At 43.9% G+C, this 16496-nt stretch overlaps 1 protein-coding gene across 2 annotated transcripts in view; it reads left to right on the top strand.

Moving 5' to 3' along the window:
• The window catches only part of meis1b (Meis homeobox 1 b), a 78768-nt gene extending 63255 nt beyond the window's left edge, over positions 1-15513 (top strand). The window contains exons 10-13 of one of the 2 annotated variants that reach the window (XM_061745953.1): positions 6211-6269; positions 7894-7983; positions 8753-8845; positions 13573-15513. In XM_061745953.1, the coding sequence (XP_061601937.1) occupies positions 6211-6269; positions 7894-7983; positions 8753-8811 (208 nt within the window). In that variant the 3' untranslated portion in view covers positions 8812-8845; positions 13573-15513. Of the gene's footprint in view, positions 1-6210; positions 6270-7893; positions 7984-8752; positions 8851-13572 lie in introns of both variants that reach the window. The other variant, XM_061745952.1, reaches the window with a different exon arrangement.
• The last annotated feature ends 983 nt before the right edge of the window (positions 15514-16496 follow it).

Raw genomic sequence — 16496 nt, 5'->3', positions numbered from 1 at the left:
GTGTGTGTGTGCGTGTGTGTGCGCACACACTTAAGTTCTTGCATTTTATGTGTGTGCAGTAATGGGGATTAAGTGACCCCATGTCTGTTCTCAGTCTAAAGCTCCTTTTAAATTTCACACTGTTTTCTTAAGTTTGCCTCCATATGTGGCGCTGGATCCTGCTAATCCACCTCATGTTATTAGAAGCTGGATCAGCAGCCCTGCATGCACTGAATGTGTTTATGTGTGTGTGTTTGTGGGTGTGTCTGTGCATAGCCATGCATGCATTTGGAGATGGTTCAGGGCCTGTTCGCCTGCCAATAAAAGGCTTGTATGTTGTGCTGACTCAAAACATAGGCCTCTTGTCTCATAACAAACTGGATGCAGCCAAACGGGACTCGGGCTTGGTCACATGACTCCTGCATGGCCTCACCCACCCCCATACTAATCATAGATCTGTGTCCATATGGTTCTTATGCCCATACATATCTGTGCACACCTCATACCCAGACGTGATGCACTTAGCCATTTTCTAAAGAGGGATGTTGAAAAGAACAAGGAATCATGGGAATGCTGTGTTGCAATGTTTGTGTTGAAGTTACACACCTCTCTTGTATGTATAGCTCTTTGTGGTCGGTCAGAAAAGTTCTGGGGAAAATGGTAGGAGCGATGCAATGCAGTGACAAGTGAGAGCATGTAAAGAATGGCGTGCTGCCTGTATGTCGGTTTCTGTGTGCGCGCTCGGAGATGTTTGTACTTGTTGAGGTGTCGAAAGTTACTAATTACGTTTACTCGTCTTTCTGTAATTGAGTAGTTTTACGTGTGTGCTCTTGTACCTTTTGGAGTAGTTTTTACATCAGTAATTTTACTTGTAGGCCTACTTAAGTATATTTCATCTTTTGAAAAAAAAACAACATCCACCACTGTAAAGAAATTGTAACTAAAAACCTCAGAAGAAACTTCAATAAATGGTCATAAAAATGTAGTAAACCGGATTATGCGATATCTCTTTCATAATACTCGGCATGGGATATCTGTAAAGGTGGTTGGCAGGGAAACGAACTGAAACTAACATAGATGGAGATGGATAGTCGACACCAGTCATGCAGACCCAACCAAAGCCCCAGAAAATGAAGATAAAGTAGTTTAACTGATCTGAGATTAAAATTTAACGAGACATCGAGACATTTGTTGAATAATTCTCTAACGATGTTCTCACAAATAATGTAATTTAGACATACAATAAGGTCAATCCTCAATTAAAAACAAGTAATTGTAGGTGTATAATTTTATATGTGGTTAACTAAAGTAAAATCAATGTAGTAATACTTTTTTCACACATACACACATATATATATATATATATATATATATATATATATATATATATATATATATATATATATATACGGTATATATATATATATATATATATATATATATATATATATACGGTATATATATATATATATATATATATATATATATATATATATATATATATATATATATATATATATATATATATATATATATATACGGTATATATATATATATATATATATATATATACATATATATAATAATTTGCTAACTGCTAATTAAAGCAATAATCTGAGGTAAAGAGATGCAGGTGGATTTTACATCAAGTAATCTCATTTTTGTTAGGGAAGCAATCAGAATGACCTTTCAGAAAGCACTTATATATAATACATTCCTGTAACTCCTTGAAATTTATTAAATTTAGACTTTAGTAGTTTGAACAACTTTCAGGATCATAAATCATCCAGATTTTATGACAGCATTTTCAGTAGTCCACTTATTTGTATTAGTTTTGTATTTATTACTTAAGTTTCCATCAATTAATAGGGATTTTATTTTTGTACAAGTTGCTAAAAGAGTTCTGCCAGCAGCTGTGTTGGTTTATTTAAACTAATCTGAAACATCTAATCCAGGCATCTGACCTGCAAACGACACTGAGGAGGAGAGGAAGGGAAGGAGGGAAGGAGACATGGAGGGGGAAACGAGAAGGAGGTGATTTATGACTGAGCTCGTCAAGTGAGGATAAAAAGGAGAGAAGCTCATAACTGCACTTCCCTCTCACACCCACACACAGAATGCACACAAATATATATACACAAACTGTGTGTGCAGGTACAAGCTTGAATGCACTCCCGCCTCCAGCTGTGCATAAGCTCTATAATAAAAATAACTAATCACTTAAGGAGATGGAGAGTTCCAGAGGCACAGAATGGGATAATGTAGTATAGTTGCAGTCAAAACAGGCAGTACAAGTATCTTATAATTTGTTGTAATCGTGTGTGCACAAGTGCAAATCCAAAATAAGAAAGTTGAATATATTGTACTACATCATATTAAAGTGTAAGTGTGTGTCCGTGCGTCACTGGTGTGTAGGAAGGATTTATATGGGCTGGGCGTTAATTGTGGTTGAGCAGCAGACAATCAATGCTAGCCGCGCGGTGACAACCTGATGATAACTACACGACTCTACCCGTCAGAGCTCGCTTTCTCTTTAGTGTTTTAAATCACATTGATTGGCAGGCCGGAGGAGTGTGTGGTTACACAGTTATTTTAAGTGGCTCTCAGATTTGAATATGCATGTACACCGCCAGGTCCTGATGAATGTATGTGCTGCTGAAACACCCAGCTGTGTACAAATGTGGGGTTTGTGCAGGTTCGGGGTGTGCAAATTCTCTCAGATTACTAATGCAATGCTACTAGTGAGTGCTGAGGACATGTGCACATTCGTGTGTTTCAGTGTGTCTCGTATTACTAATATAATATTAGTCGTAGGCTCACGAGATGTGCATGTGTGAGTATGTGTGCCGCAGATACCGAGAACTGCACATGAATTTAAATCAATGAGCTCGCAGAGTAACCTTTTGTATATCCAATCTGCATCTTTCCACTGCTCGTTATTAAATTATCCCCTAATTGGTCACGCAACAAAGGCAGCTGATGAAAAAGACAATTTCTTGCTTTTAATTTGGCATTTCACGTGCGCCGCGTGTACACCTGTGTGCAGACGACTCGGCTCGGAGTGTCTGTGCATGTGTGTGCGCCTCGGCCGTAATGAGAATAGGACATTAGCGAGGGGCTTGGCAGACGGCGTTGCAATCAGTTCCAGTCTTCCCAGAAAAGGAGGGAGAGAGAGAGGTTGGAGAATTAATCCCAACATTAGCAATCTCAGAAGGCAAAATAGAGTGAAGACAAAGAGAATGAGACTCACAAAGTCTCCTTAAATGACTTTAGTGCCTGAGCTTCTGGTATAACATGTGGCCGACATGTATTTTGATCCACCGCTTCATGGGTGCATGCTTATGTCCAACATGTGTGCTCCTGGTGGGGCTCCAACTCCTTGGATGTTGGATTCCTTGAACGGTACAAGGCCATCCTTCCTCCTCTGTGCTTTTTTGTCATCTTTTTCGCTAACTTCAGGCGTACCACCAGTGGTGTGTTACCCCAAAATAGCCCCACTATTGTTGCTGGGAGTGGAGGCGAATAGTGCAGCTCATTGTGTTGTGATGGGAGGCAGGGGAGTGAACAGGCCATAAACACGGGCCCTATAGCACCCAGGGGTCGGCGAAAGGTGAAGCCTCACTCTGCCTTTCTTTTTTCTCTCTCTTTCTATCTCTCTATCCCTCTCTTTCTTCTCCTCTTTCTCTCCATCTTCCCCACCACAGCCTCTCTCCGTCTCTCACGTTCTTTCTCTCCGTCAGCTTATTAACGGTCACAGCAAGAGTGTCTGGTTTACAGACAAGAGCAGCCCCCCCCCCCACAAACTCTCCCAGTCCCTCTTCCCTCCCATTCTCCTGCTCTCCATCGCTCCATTCCCCTGCCTGCTATTATGAGAGGCATTTTATCCTTTGTTCCAGGCCCCATGGTGCATCTGGCCTCTGATATGGGGACGACGGGGACAGGAAACCGGCAAGGGATTTTGGGAGGAGGGAGTTTGGTGGGTCAGACTCTAGATCCATCGCTGCATGGGAGGTGGGCTGCCAGTTTCCACCACGCAGGGAAGGAATGATAAGGAGGGAGCGAGCAGGAGAAGGAAACAGATAACAGGAGGCCGAGTCACTGTTGTTCTTTTAGGAGTAGTGACAACAACACACTTATATGTCATATTAGTTCATCTAAACATAGCCTGTTTGATTCTTACAGTACTCAAGCACTGGTGACACATTTCGAGTCAATTATATTCCTCCCTGAGTCAAGTTGTAGTCAGAAACACGTGCACATCTCCTGGAAAAAACAACCCCCTATTGCTGCATCAGTGTATTTGATGATGGCAGAAGGAATCATGTTTTGCAGGACATTAATAGGAAGCAAGGAAAGGCATGACAGAGGAAGAACAGGGGGCAGGAAGACGGCAATGAAGGGCGAGAGGAAGGAGGTGAAGAGAAGGAGAGGTCAACAGTTAGCCTGCACTGGCCTCGGGTTGACCTCGTCCTCCTGTAAAAGGTTTGGAGAGCAGAGGAGAGAAGAGTTGCAGGAATGCTCGGGCCTCCTCTGCGCTCTTTGCCCTTGCTCCTTTGCTCCTCCTCGCATATCTCCCCCAGCAAAACAGGGTAGCAGGGGAGGAAGGGAGGGAGAGGGCGTTGGTGATAAAACTCCAGACATTCCCTCATTTGATGGTGCTCTGCCATGTCAGTGCATTCTTACATTCCTCCCTTTGCTCTTTCTGTTTCTTTCTCCCCCTCCAAAGTTCCTATTCAGCATACTTCATTGTAACAAACAGACAACAAAACTTGCCAAAGCCTCAAGTTCAAGTGATAAGATTTCACCTCACCAACAAAAAAAAAGAAAAAAAAAGCTCCGCCAGCATCCTTGACGAAAGTGCTTTTCAAAGCAGCTTGCAAGACATAACAGATCAGTTATTGAAAACGATGCACGGAAACAATTAGGCGGTTAATCATTCACCCCTGGTATCCATCTCTTTCCTCCTCTTTCTCCTCATTCCCTTCGAACTCTGTCTTCAGCCCATGAAACAGACCAGATAGCAGGCGGGATAAAAAAAAAAAAAAAAAAAAAACGGCTTTGAGGCAATACTAAAAAGTTGCTACATTGATAGCGGACTCACGTATCGGGGTTCATACAGATGCAGCATTTTTTGTGTCCTTTTGTTTCTGGTCCTTTTTTTCTCCTCACCTTCCCTTGAGCTCTTAAATGCTTGGCCTTCCAGCTTTAAAAGTCTCGCAGCCCTATTGTTCCCTTTAAGTTCAGCTAATGCTCCCCTTTCAGAGAAGAAATAGAAGTGTCCGGTGGGGCAACAGCAGGAACACATAAATCAAGTCAGAAGCCCCAAGAGCCCTCTCTCCTTGGGGTCATTACAGGCCAAGGGGTCATTTCAAAAGGGGTTAGGCTGAGCAAGGCCAGTGTGCTGTCTGTGGGAGCGTGCACAAGAGCGTGAATGTGTGCGTGCGCGTGCAGGAGTGGTGGGAGAGGGAGAGGGATTAAGAGTGCGCTGAAAATGAGTGAGAAGCAGATTAAAATGAGTCATGGTGTGTGTGTGTGTGTTCAATAAATGGAAGAAGGTCATGCAAGGAATATGTCGTCCTTCCTAAAACACGTACACGCCGGGAAAAAAAAGGGAGAGGAACGAGTAGCACGCGGTCACCTGTCGTAGCAGAGTATCGCCCCCAAACAATGCCTCTCACCAGTGGCAACGCGATATGTTTCTGTCAGCAACACTTCTCACACCGCCACGTTTCCAAGCCAAGCGTGTTAAACAGTCAGCAGTCTCAGCTCGTTGTGAGGTGGAACCTCTCCAACAAAGCAGAGATGGCTTGAAATGTTTCAGACAGGCAGAGAAAAAAATCCCGGTTAAGCCTCCCCCCACAAAGACCCCAGTGTTCGGGCTTACTGTGTGTATGTTCAAGCAAGTTTGCACAAGTTGTGGACTTTTTCAAAGACGACTGCCTCGGTTATTAAGGTTGTTAAGATGTGACTTTCGCTGTGGCTCTAACCAGGGCTTTACTGGGGCTCAGGGTTGCTTATGGGAGAATAATTACTCCATATCACTGTTATGGTTGGCTGAGAGCAAGAGGCTGATTTGGCAGTGCGGTTGTTTTTGTGCTACATGCCAACATTTTCAAGATATTAATCAGCGTTTTTTTTTTGTTTAATCTTGTTTCGTATCAAGCTCTGACTATGTTTCGATGTCCCCCCCCCCCTCCACCCCCCTCCCCTTTTTTCCATCTTCTTCTTCAGGTTCATTAATGCGAGGAGGAGAATAGTGCAGCCCATGATCGACCAGTCAAACCGTGCAGGCAAGTCTCCTGTAGTTACTGTTTTCAAGTCGCGCAAGCGAAAGCCGTCCTCACTCCATGCACCCGGAGGCCTCTCAGCTGGTAAATACGGGACTGATGCCCCTTCCAAATCCTACGGGGACCCCCGTCCCCCTCAGCTGTCATTACTGACCACTAAAGTTAAGAACCAAGACATTACAGCATTAACAGCAACCATTAATCAACTTTGACATGCCATTTGTTGTGGAAAAAAAAAACCTTTTGACTGAAGAATATAATAATTTGGCTGAAAATGAGTTGATGAGTGGATTTATTTTTGCTTCTCATGCTGTAAACAAAACTAGCTGTGTTCTTAACCCCCTCGACAACTATGCCCGTTTCTTTTTTTGGGGTTCCCGCTGATTGGCTTTTTGGCTCCAGACCTGTTTTTACCCCCCCCCCCCCATCCCAACCCTTCTCCCCTCCCCTTCTTTAAACACCCCTGCTCAACCCCATTTGCGGCTGTTTCAGGGAGCAAAGGGAGCGAGTGAGCAGTCCCCCTGGTGCATGGCTTGGTTTGGACTGCCGTAAACTTTATTACCTGTAATAGGGTTCAGAGGTCAGGGTGGCATTAGGGGCGCAGTAAAGTTCAAAGGCATTCAGCGGGGCCGAGGCCTTGCTTTTGCTTCACTGACCCCCAAACAGCCTAAATTGAAGGTAAGTGGTTTTCTATGAAAAAAAGAACAATGGCAGGGAGCAAAAAATGGGAACCCTATCAGGTTTCACTTATCCTCGCTGCTCAGTTTTAGGCAGTATTTATGAGATAAAACCTCTAGGTGGGAGCTAGATCCTGGGGGTTTTTTTTCAACAAGAATGAACTAGAGCTTTGTTGTCACAAATGAAATCAGGCTGAATGTCATATAAGTGCAAATATACATCGAAGGGTGCCACGGTTACGTATGAATATGTGGCAAAACATCATTTTATGAAATGCTCAAGCTCAAGACAGACATTTTAAACTTGTGAGTTGGCGTTAAATCCCAACAATGTCTTGAATAAAAATGCCGGAATGGCAAACTTACGCCATTATTAATGCAGAAAAGGTTAACAGAAGTCAGATGCAGCATGTTTGTGGTCCTAACTTTGAAGTTTTTGTTTTGTGCAAACCTTAGAACAAACGATTAAGCAAATTTATAAAGAATGTGCATGATGCTGTGAGATGATGGAATCAGATTATGACCAGTAACAGTGATAACCACAAAGGCAATGAACAAAAGTATCTTCCACATGAAATTGTGATTAAACAGGGACTCAGATACGCTGACACGCCACAGTGGTTTGCTTCTGACTATAATTAAATAATGACTTTAAAACCAAAGTCCTTCTTTATCTTAAATGCACCATGGTATACTGTATATGAAACTCCCAGTCTGATCCCTCTTAGAGTATTTAGCTGCATTAAAGTCTACCAGGGGCTTACAGTGCTGCACAAACATGGAGCAGAATGACGTTAAAGACAACGGCAGCTTCCTGTGCGTGCAACAGCCAACAGATGATCCCGGTCTGGCCACTGAGCCTTAATTAAAAGTACTAATTGACCACTCTGCTCCCCCTCCCCCCTCCCACCCCTCTATCCCTGCCTCCCCGTCTTCTCCTCCATCCACAGTAAGTCAAGGAGCTCCCTACAATCCAGATGGTCAGCCGATGGGGGGCTTCGTCATGGACGGCCAGCAGCACATGGGAATCAGACCACCTGGTAGGGCTTCCTCTGCGTGTCTGTCCCTTTCTTTCCTGCGTCTTTTTATTGTTACCTCATTTTCATACCTTTGTCTTCTCTTGAACGTCCTTCCTTTAACGTTTCCCCTCGAATCTCTCCAGATTTGTCTTTCCCTCCTCTCAATTATGCCGTCCCCTTAACTTTATTTAGATCTAGATGTCAATCTACAATATCCACCTCCCCACTGGGACCTGTGTCCCCCCTCCAACTCCCTTACATAAGCACTTAGAAGAGGCTATTGCATTGCTGTGTGGTGGTTTAGTTGTTAACCGTGCAGCACATGCACTATCCCTTCCTTCATATACAAACCAGAACAGGTGTGATCGATCACATTACACCATCATCCTCTTCCTCACTCCCACCGAGTCCCTCTCTCACGCCATCAGGTTTAATCCCAGAGTTTGTCCTTAAGCCCCTCTCGTCTGCCTATATCCCCCTGGTTTCTGGGATTCTCTCAATTCTTTCACCCCACCTCACCCTACACTCGAGAGTCAGCCGGTTTGGATAAACTGCCGGGCTACTTAACCAGCCTGCACCACTCCTCATCCTCTTCACACATCTCACCACCGCCGCCAGAGCTAGAGGGCTCGGCTGTTACGCTGTCTGTCAAATTAGTTTCACAGTAAAACCCATCACGCACCCATAAACTCATTGTTTTTTTTTACAATTTTCTGCATTAACTAATAAATAATGAATTAGGACTTAACACGCGCTTTTTATTTATCTCCTCTCTCTCTGCATTTTCCAGGACCAATGGGAGGAATGGGTATGAACATGGGCATGGAAGGTCAGTGGCACTACATGTAGCCCAACCCGAGTCCGACCAGTCACAACACAAATGGTAATGTAAGTACACACTCAAATAAACTGATTAGACTGACAGATTATTTTTTTATTAGCTTCTCCATCAGCTGATGAAGAAGCCTTTCAGCACTGAAGACACTGGAAAAGGTCTCAGACTCACATATGCTGTGCATTTCTAATATGATACATATGTAGCTTTTAGCTTGCAAGAATACGCAGCAATTGTTGTCATTTTATAAAAGAATGTACTCTCATAAAACTCTAAAAACACGAAGTGCATGGGAGTTTAAATGTTGCAAGTACTTGATCAGAAAAATGACTTTCCCCCAAACTTAAATGTTTGATAATGATTCATTTTGACTTTCTGTGTCTTAATTTGTTTTATATACAAACAGGCTCTTGTTCTTCCCAGAGTCCTTTTCTTCTGCTACCTTCTCTCTAACGCTCCCACCCTCGGCCGGGCGATAAGAGCCTTTGATCTCAACCTTGTAACTCTTTGTGCGTGTAATGTTTCTGCGCGTGTGCACGGCCCAGGGCTTCGTTCTCTCGCACAACCAATAGCAGCACATGAACATTTTTCATATCAGGTGGTGAAAGTAAGAAAAATAGACTAATAACAACTGCGGAAAAAAAAAACATAACTCAATTATTGATATTCAGTGATTATATATATGAGTATCAATAAATCGCGTGGTGTACGCTGGTTTTGACGCATGCTTTTATTAACAGGGGGGCAAAGAGGGAGAGAGAGGAGAGAAGGAAAAAGGACAGGGATGGGTTGGGACAGTGGGTGGGGGGGGACTAGGGAGTGGGGGTAGCAGGTATGACGTCGCTATGGCAACAGACTGATTGGCAAAAATGTAAGCAGTCGTAGCTGGTGCAAGGAGAAGGAGAGAAGTGAGCGCCCCTTAAGTGTCATAAATCTGCCGGGTTGCTGTTGGTGCATGAGCCACATTAATACACACATGCTAACCCCCCACCCCCCCCTGCTACCCCACCCCATCACCTTCTCTGCTTCTTTCTAATGCTCGCTCTGTCTCGCTCCCTCTTTGTGGTTTTTCTCACTGACAATTTTCCTCCTCCATTTCTTTCACACAACACCTTTTTTCTCTGTTTTTTTCCTTCCCCCTCTTTCTCTCACCTCATCCCCCTCCTCGCTCTCCCTTTCTTTCCCTCACTCTTGCCCCAGGGCAAAACAGTCTCCCACATAAATCTGGATGTATACAGGCTTGGTGTTGTCACAGTGCACAGTGTGTAAAAAGAAAAAAGAAAAGAAAAAAAAAGTGGCTCTGAGTCCAATTGTGTCCAAAACCTCATTGTTTTGAGTCACCGTGTCACCGCGTTCATTTAGACCACTGCGACTGTACGTAAACCACAGCACATTCATGTGTGAAATACATGCGTGTGCTGATGTTTGGGTGTATAAGTGTGTGTATGGTATTAGGATTACTCCTGCCAGAGAGGGGGACATAAACTTGGTGCAAAATGGAGGAGGTAGCCAGCAGGGTATGGAGCTTAGCTGGGCCTAATTGACTAGATCCAAATTAAATATGCCATCAACAGAGGTGTGACCAATGGATTTGACGTATTCAGTTTACAAAAATAGAGACTATTAACCCTCCGCACAAAATGCTCCCATTCGCTTTTGCACTGGAGTGAAAAAGTACCACCCTTGTTTCTGTAACAAATGCCCACAAACTTAAACAAAAGAGACCGGCAACCGTCACATGGAAGGGGGCATATGCTGCAGGTTTTAAAATGCAGGAAGTAGAAACAGAAAAAGCGGCACTCCAGGATTAGACGTGTGCGTCTGTGTTTATGTGCGAGTGTGCAAACATGAGGGCTGCTTTGCCGTGTCCAAGCAGCCTCTTTTGCAGCAGCTGCTAGCCTTCCCAGCAGACCTTGCTTTAAACAGCTTCAATTTGCCTGCTGAATCCCGTAATTGGGCCACCAGAGGAATCCTCTGCGAGACGGGCAGAGCGCAGAGAAGTAGACAGAGAGGTAGACGGAAAGAGGGAGGAGCGGATGAAGAGATGGCAACCAAGAGTAAATGACAAGAGGGAGGGGTGGAGGGAGGGGAGGAGGAAGAATGGGAGTCGGGAGAAGGGACAGTGGCGAAAAAAAACGCAGACTCTTCTTCCCAAGTCACCAGTGAGCCACTTGCTAATGTAGCTAGCCTTTGTCAAATACTGCTACTTTCCTTTCTAGGTCAATTATCTGTAAGGGATGTGTTATATTCTTTCATGACCAATTAAATTAATAGGTTATTACACGAGAGGAGGGAGGGGGGACAGTTAGCTTATTTGATTAAGAGAGCACAGGTTCATTTTATTTTATAAGCAATTTTCATTAGCAGAGTTGAGATTTTGTTACCGCGGGGCTGAATTTAGCGGTTATTGTGCTTGCCGAGTGCTGAGCCTTGATACAGAAGGTGTGCCTAGCAGTCACATTGCAACATTAGTTAAAACTAAAGCCAATTAGTCCTGCTTACTGAAGAGCGTTATGCTTTCCACCCAGTGATGATTACAGAGCTCATATCCCCTTGTGAAACAATACACCTGTCAGCAGAGATGAAGTCCAGCAACTGAAGCAGAAGCGAGCTGAGCCTTTGATAGGCGACGAGAGTGACTCTCGGATGACCCTTACCCCCGTTCCCCTTTTCTTCTCCCCTGCTCTCCCTCTTCCACAAAATTAGCTAGGGGGGGGCGGCCCCTTGGAAGCCGCAATTTTCAGTTTCTAGACAATAGTTATCACAGAGAGGAAGAATTAATTACGATGCAAAGACTATGAGGTTTTTCTCGGCCCTACCCACCAGGAGCTTTTTTCGCAAAATGCCGGGCAGAACGCTTCAGTGAGCGCCGCTTGCAACCCCTTTGCTACCAATCTCGGCTGGAGACCCTTTGTCCCAGAATTCATTGCTGCAGTCATTAAGCACAAGTTTGTTAACCTTGCGCTGAAGAGGTCAAGATCCCTTCCCTCAGCCCCAACCACCGGCTTCCACCGTCACCCCCAGCCCTAAACTTCTTTTTCTGCTGGATGAACTTTTACTATTAACGAACAGTGGAGAGGGGAAAAAAAGAAAAAAGAGAAACACAGGTCCCAGTGGGGAATTTGTGCCCCCTTGTATTGTCCGTGTGAATGTGTGTCCCTGTTGATTTGGCCCCTGTGGAATCCTCCCTCTGAGTCTAAAAACTGAGGCTTTCAGCTCAATGTATTGATTGGCTTATTAAGTGAAAAACCTTATTAGCGATGTGTGCTCTTTCAAGCACGCATAGCATTTATTAGACCCTTGACATGGGTTTACTGCAGTAATCAGGGCGGTCTCGTTATCCCCATGTAAAAATGCCAGAAAGTCAAATATCTTGTGTTGGCAAATCAATGCACGAATATATTCTAGATGCTTGTCTTTTGTAAAAATGTACGAAATCTAAATTTTGCGGTGATTCTTCCATTTGACCTCACCTTTACTGAAAAGTAATTGATCTTTCTTTCGCCATCATGCTTCAAAAGCCACTAATTTGATGACTAGTTAGGTTATGTAATCAAAACAAGCTAAATGAATCTGAGTCAATAACTCACACTTGCGTTACGCAACCTTCCTCTTCAGCGGCTTTGGTTAAAACTGATAAATGTGAAGATTTAACGAATGCATTCACTGCTATCATCCTCCCGTCCTCTTGCGTGCACGGCGAGCACGTGGACGGGCTCGGGGCGCTCTCAGGTGACGGGCAGCCGTGGGCATCACCTCTCCCTCTTCGGTTTGAACAATTGCTGTTGGTCCCCAGTTGTGACTTTCCACCTGCAGAGAAAAATGACTATTGTTGCTATTGTTGGTGTCAAAGAGCCCAATGCAGGGACAGGAGAGGGTGCAGAGGGATTTCTTTACTTAAACCTGCTCATTGTCTGAGCAGGTTTGGTGGCATGAAGCAGGTTGCACCAGTTTTAGTTGCTTTGGCTGAGTGACAGAAATAGTACAGTTTCAAGTCTTGTTAATCAGTGTAGACATAAAAAAAAATGCTGACTGCAAACATTTAAGAGGAGCATCTGAGGCTAATTTTAGGTATCCTTGTAGTCCTGTTAAACAGATTATCCAGGAAATGCTACTCATTTAACCTCCGTATCACTTCAAGTCGATCGTGTGTGTTTGGCCTCTAAGTCCTTTCCTACTGTTAAAGTAGCATTACTGTTGGTGTAGGATTAACTTACTAAACCCTCCAGTGCTCTCTCTGTCTCCCTCATATAGCCACACAGTGTGTTGAGAGCAGGCTCCGCTCTATATTCTGACCCAGATTAGCACAGTGTTGGGTTTGCAGCACCAACAACATACTATACGGCTCCTACTGGGTCCTGTCAGCAGATCCTATAATGTTCGTGTGTTGTCGGCCAGAAAATGTAACCCAAGCGTCTGCCTTCTGAGGTCTAGGGTGATCTATTGTTGTATTTAATGAATGATTAATGAGATCTAACTCATTCAATAGTTTTCTTTTGGACTTAAATGCTTGCCGCCTCTGTGGTGGTAATGTTACACCAACCTATTATGTGTTTGATCAATATTTGCATGTAAATGGGAGTGTTATTTTATTCATTTATTTATGTATTTTGTCTGTGCAACATCAGAACTGGTCATTTGACACCAAATGGGTTTCAATCTATAGAAAACTGTTTTGAGTTTTGACATCACAGTGATAAAAAACCATCTCATCTGTGAGACCTGTGGAAAAATGATCATTGATGGTTAACCGGTTTGATCTTCTCTTTCCTCAGAGCTGCAGGGCGAACCGGGGATCATGTGTCTCACAGAGGCCTGAAGAGCTTGGTAACGGGACTCCCCGACTTCCTGATGACAAGAACCATCCGAAACCCCTCCGTTCACCTCCAAGACCCAACACCATTTGATCGATGTCCACAGCATGGAAGCTCTCCATGGCTGCCAACAATATTTCTCTCTGCATCCGTATGGTGATGCAAAGAATATGAAACCTTGCCCACGTCATACGAGCTCCCCCTCTCCTGACAGACTCCTCCTCCTTCTCCTTTGGGCACAAGACTATGCCCCCTTGCCGCCGCCGACTAGGCCCGCATGGATTCCTCCATTAAAGTGATTGTGATTGCAAGCATAGACAACACACGAGAGACTCGATGGGGTCATTTGCCCTTACCTTCGGTGAATGTGACACCTGATGATTTATTCTTGACTCTTCGGTGAACAAAAGAGGCTTCCTGTGAGGAGCACGCCACTCTTTGGGACGATGGAATTGGACCAAAGAGAAGCCAATGTCTGTATCTGACAGGACACGAGCAAAGCAAAGGAGGCCGCCCTTTAAAAATATAGTGGATTGAAACCTGGAAAGAGGGAAAGCAAGAGAAAAGAAATTAAGAATAACTATATCAGCCCCTAGTCTGGGAAGCGAGTGGATAAAGAAAATATACTGTATACTGTTGTAAAATTACGCTGGACTCTCACAAGAACTGGGAATTTTAAGTATTGTAAATGCTATTGTATTGTTCTGCATATTATGTTGTTTCTAATAGATTTTTTTAAAAAAGGATGTGAACTTTTTTTCTCTTTTATCTGGTTTCTTTCCACACTGTGTGTGTGCGTGTGTGTGCGTGTGTGTGTGCGTGTGTGTGCGCTCGCCATCAAATCTGCCCTCCTGCCCCACCCTCCATTGAGTCATACTGCTTTTTTTTTAAGAAAGGAGTGAATAAATGAACAATGCGATCACTCTTAATTTCTTGTGGCCTTTATTTGGATTATTCTAGAGAGTGATGGCGGTCCAGAAAGTTTCTTTTTGTTTTTCTCCTGATACAGTACATAGTACACACAGCCCCTCACAGACATGCAGGGCACAGCTACTTGTATCACTGTTGCTTTGTTTACATGTTGTAACTCTAAACGGAGTGATTTTCTTTCTTTTTTTATATATATATATTTTCATATCAGTTTAAAGTTTTTACTGGAAAATATTGGACAGTTTTGGGATCAAGAGACTCATTGGACAAACTCTCAATCTGCCAAACATGCTTTCTAGAAATTCACATTTTTAGTGGACAAGGTTGCCTTTGTCCAGTTTGTACTAACAAGGACAGACATAGCATCATGACACACTGTCAAAAAATCTTACAAAAGAAAAAGTAATAGGGGATGGGAAAACTACAAATGCTTTCCACGAACATGTTGCTCCTCGTTTCTCTCCGTGTGTGTGCCTGTTCCGGTCTATTCCAGTGTCTTATTGATGTGTTTAATGTCACATGGCTGAGCACTCACATGGCCAATGGGTTCTGTTCCCCTCCTCATTTGATGCGGCCTGATAAGAGGGAGAGGCAGAGACACCGGGAAAACACCATTTATGCCACAGTCCTTTCATTTTGATTTCTCCAGATGATGTAATGCTGATCCACAGACAGGGGAGAATGTAAAAATCACTGCGTCTGGGGGTCTGTGTGTGTGTGCGTGTGTGTGTGTGTGTGTGTGTGTGTGTGTGTGTGTGTGTGTGTGTGTGTGTGTGTGTGTGTGTGTGTGTGTGTGTGTGTGTGTGCACGTGAGGGTCAGTATGCTTGTTTAAGTGAGCGTCTGTGTGCGTTTGAGCTTGCGTGTGTTATCATGCTTCCATTATCCATTGCTTCAACATGTATTACGCACATCTTTAAAATTCCTTTTAAGACGAGTCATGATTCTTATGCTTTTACTTTGGAGGGTATATGTGTACATTTGTGTTGTAAATAAATACTTTTTTTGTTGAAATAACACAACTCAGAACTAGTCTCAAATTATATTCTTACACACGGATATGACATGTGCAGAAGTCCCTTTTATTACTTCTGGAGCACGGATTTCATTCAAACTTCCCTCCCATTGCTGCAGAAAATGTGCAGCTAATGCATGCGTTCTGCCATAATTTCCTCACACACTGAGGGGATGCGAGGAAAAGGCAACTATCCTTCATTTGGCATTAAAATTCATTTAGGTAAAATTGCTACAAACGTGTAAATGGGAAGATTAGTTCTCCCTCACGCCTTGTTGCCCGCAGTCAAAGGGCTCCGCTTGAAGCGCAGCGCTCACGCAGCCGAGGTTGTCTCCGGGATTACACTGCGCTTCAGGAGGGAGAGGCTGAGCCGAGCGAGGAGGCAACACAAGAGGGGCCGAGTTATCCCTGATTAATACGTTTCGGGGAGCAGACTCGAATACCAAAGTCACTGTATTCTTTTTGTTATTTTTTTCTCTTCTAAACCAGCAAACAAGAGGGAGTCTGTTTTATCCATAACAATATGCGCGTATAAATCAATACTCAGCCCTCCTTTCTCTCAATCTCTCCTCCGAGCAACTATTGTGCTTTTACTGCCTTTGCCGAAGTGAATTCTATTTACACTAAAGAAGAAGGAATAAAAAAAAAAAAAATACGCTCTTAAAAAACCCAGGCGACGTTTTAATTGCTTCGCCTTTCCACCACGGCTGGAAAATCCGAGGCTGTGAAATGTGAATTCCTGGGTCTGTGGCCGCTGGGAGCTGTGGAGATAGCAGAAAGCCCATGCTTGACTGCCCTCTTTAGGGAGGCCTGGTAACTGTCCGGGAAAAGGGACTCTTGGAAACGGCGCACGGCACCACGTCTCCTTTTACGCACGGAAGTAGAGCGTTTACAGAAAGAAAAAAAGAAGTTAGGATTTTTGTTAGAAGTGGAAAAGCTGAG

Source organism: Cololabis saira, chromosome 17 (assembly GCF_033807715.1).
Source record: "Cololabis saira isolate AMF1-May2022 chromosome 17, fColSai1.1, whole genome shotgun sequence".
NCBI classification, from domain to species: domain Eukaryota; kingdom Metazoa; phylum Chordata; class Actinopteri; order Beloniformes; family Belonidae; genus Cololabis; species Cololabis saira.
This window is presented reverse-complemented; position numbering and strand designations above follow the sequence as displayed.